The sequence below is a fragment of the Chelon labrosus genome, assembly GCF_963514085.1.
Source record: "Chelon labrosus genome assembly, chromosome: 13".
NCBI lineage: Eukaryota > Metazoa > Chordata > Actinopteri > Mugiliformes > Mugilidae > Chelon > Chelon labrosus.
Genome location: NC_140346.1, coordinates 22038202 through 22040017, shown reverse-complemented (window position 1 = coordinate 22040017; position 1816 = coordinate 22038202). Strand labels below are relative to the sequence as shown.

General features: G+C 37.3%; 1 protein-coding gene across 1 annotated transcript; it reads left to right on the top strand.

Moving 5' to 3' along the window:
• The first annotated feature begins 374 nt into the window (after window positions 1-374).
• On the top strand, window positions 375-1518 carry LOC311498071 (odorant receptor 131-2-like). The gene has a single exon (XM_084558510.1). It carries the CDS (start codon window positions 557-559, stop codon window positions 1490-1492), a length of 936 nt encoding a protein of 311 aa, XP_084414636.1. The 5' UTR covers window positions 375-556; the 3' UTR covers window positions 1493-1518.
• Window positions 1519-1816: the final 298 nt, after the last annotated feature.

Genomic DNA, 1816 nt, shown 5'->3' with positions numbered 1-1816 from the left:
GTAATCCTTTAGCCAAGGTTTTAAAGGTCATTCCCTCAAGATATATAATCAGAAAAGCCTGTTTTTACTCTTTGAAATGAATCTACACCAGGGTCATGTTGAATATACATAACAGCTACTGATAATGAATCAAACTCAGAAAAAAACATCTAATAAACCTTCAGGTTGTATTTTTCCTGCCCAGTAGCTGAAGACTAATGGAAGAAGGCTAAGTTGTGGCACACAAACTTTGTGAATTGAATTAGGATGAGCAGGATTAGATGTGTGTAGTGATGACGACATTGTGGTATAATTCCACGTGGGTTTGGTGTGCTCATATAAACTTCATCTACATGGACAGAGTTCAGCAGAAGGAGTCTGTCTTTGCTGAGAGTCATAATGCAACATCAGTGCGGGTAGGGTTTGGTAAAGTGAATGATCTCTTGTCTCTAAACCTGTATATTTTTGTATGTAAAACACTGCAGATGTGTTGTGTTTCTTATCAGAGTGAATTCTGAATGATGCAGATGTTAGATCTGTCTTCAAAGCCTGATACTGAGTTTTAATATTGAAATATATGGCAAATAACAGCTCATTGGTTGGTGAACCCTTAAGACAAACAATCAGTGACCAGGTGATTTTCATTCAGGTTCTGGTGGCACTTTTCCTTTGCACCAACTTAATGCTGATCACTGTCTTTTTTATGAAGGATGTCTTTTACACGTCCATGCGCTACATCTTATTTGCTAACACGTTAATCTCTGATTGTTTGATTTTAATTGTAACTAATCTGTTGCTGATCTTGATCAATTTTCGTGTTGCCATACAGATGTGGTTGTGTGTTATATTTTTCACAGTTTCATCTTTGTACAATTTTGTCACACCATTTACTCTGACAGCGATGACTCTGGAGCGCTACGTGGCCATCTGCCTGCCACTGCGTCATGGAGAGCTGTGCTCCACACGCAGTGCTCTGCAGTGCATCCTCATCATTCACGGGCTCAGCTTCATACCTTGCATCTTGACTCTGTCAGTCTGCTTTGCATCTGTCACCTTGAGCTTCTACAAACAATACAATTTTTGCACTGGGGAGAAGTTGATGGTGCACAGCTGGCAGGTTCATCTTAGATCAGCTATAAGTCAGTTTTACTTCTTGATCATGTGCATCACTATTGTTTTCTCCTATATTAAAATAATGAAAGCGGCCAAAGCTGCGTCAGGAGAGAATAAAACGTCAACAAGGAAAGGGATCAGGACAGTGCTTCTTCATGCTTTCCAGCTGCTGATCTGTCTCATCCAGCTGTGGTGTCCATTCATAGAAGCAGCTGTACTTCAGATTGATTTTATGGTTTATGTTAATGTCAGATACTTTAACTACATTATGTTTAGTCTTTCTCCTAGATGTCTGAGTCCTCTGATCTATGGCCTCAGGGATGAGAAATTCTTTCATGCACTGAAATACTATGTTCTCTGTGGCTTCTACAGGAAGAAATCATTAGTTTTTTCTATATGACAAATAATAACACTGATTCTGCAACAGAATTGATCTATTATTAAGCATGAATGTAACAGTTTTTATTTTTAACAATTTTATTTCATTCATATTTTCTCAGTGTGCTCAGCAAATGATTCCACTTTAAAATGTCAGAGTTGATGGCAACGAGTACTGATACAAAATGACCAGTTTATCTTTATATGTATTCTCTGTGTATGTGTGTTAAAAGGTTAGATAAAAAGGTAACTGAAAAACAGTTTGATAATCTGAACAATTTATGCTATAATGTGAATTAACATATACTATATTTGAAATTACGATGCATTGGCTGATACATGTATT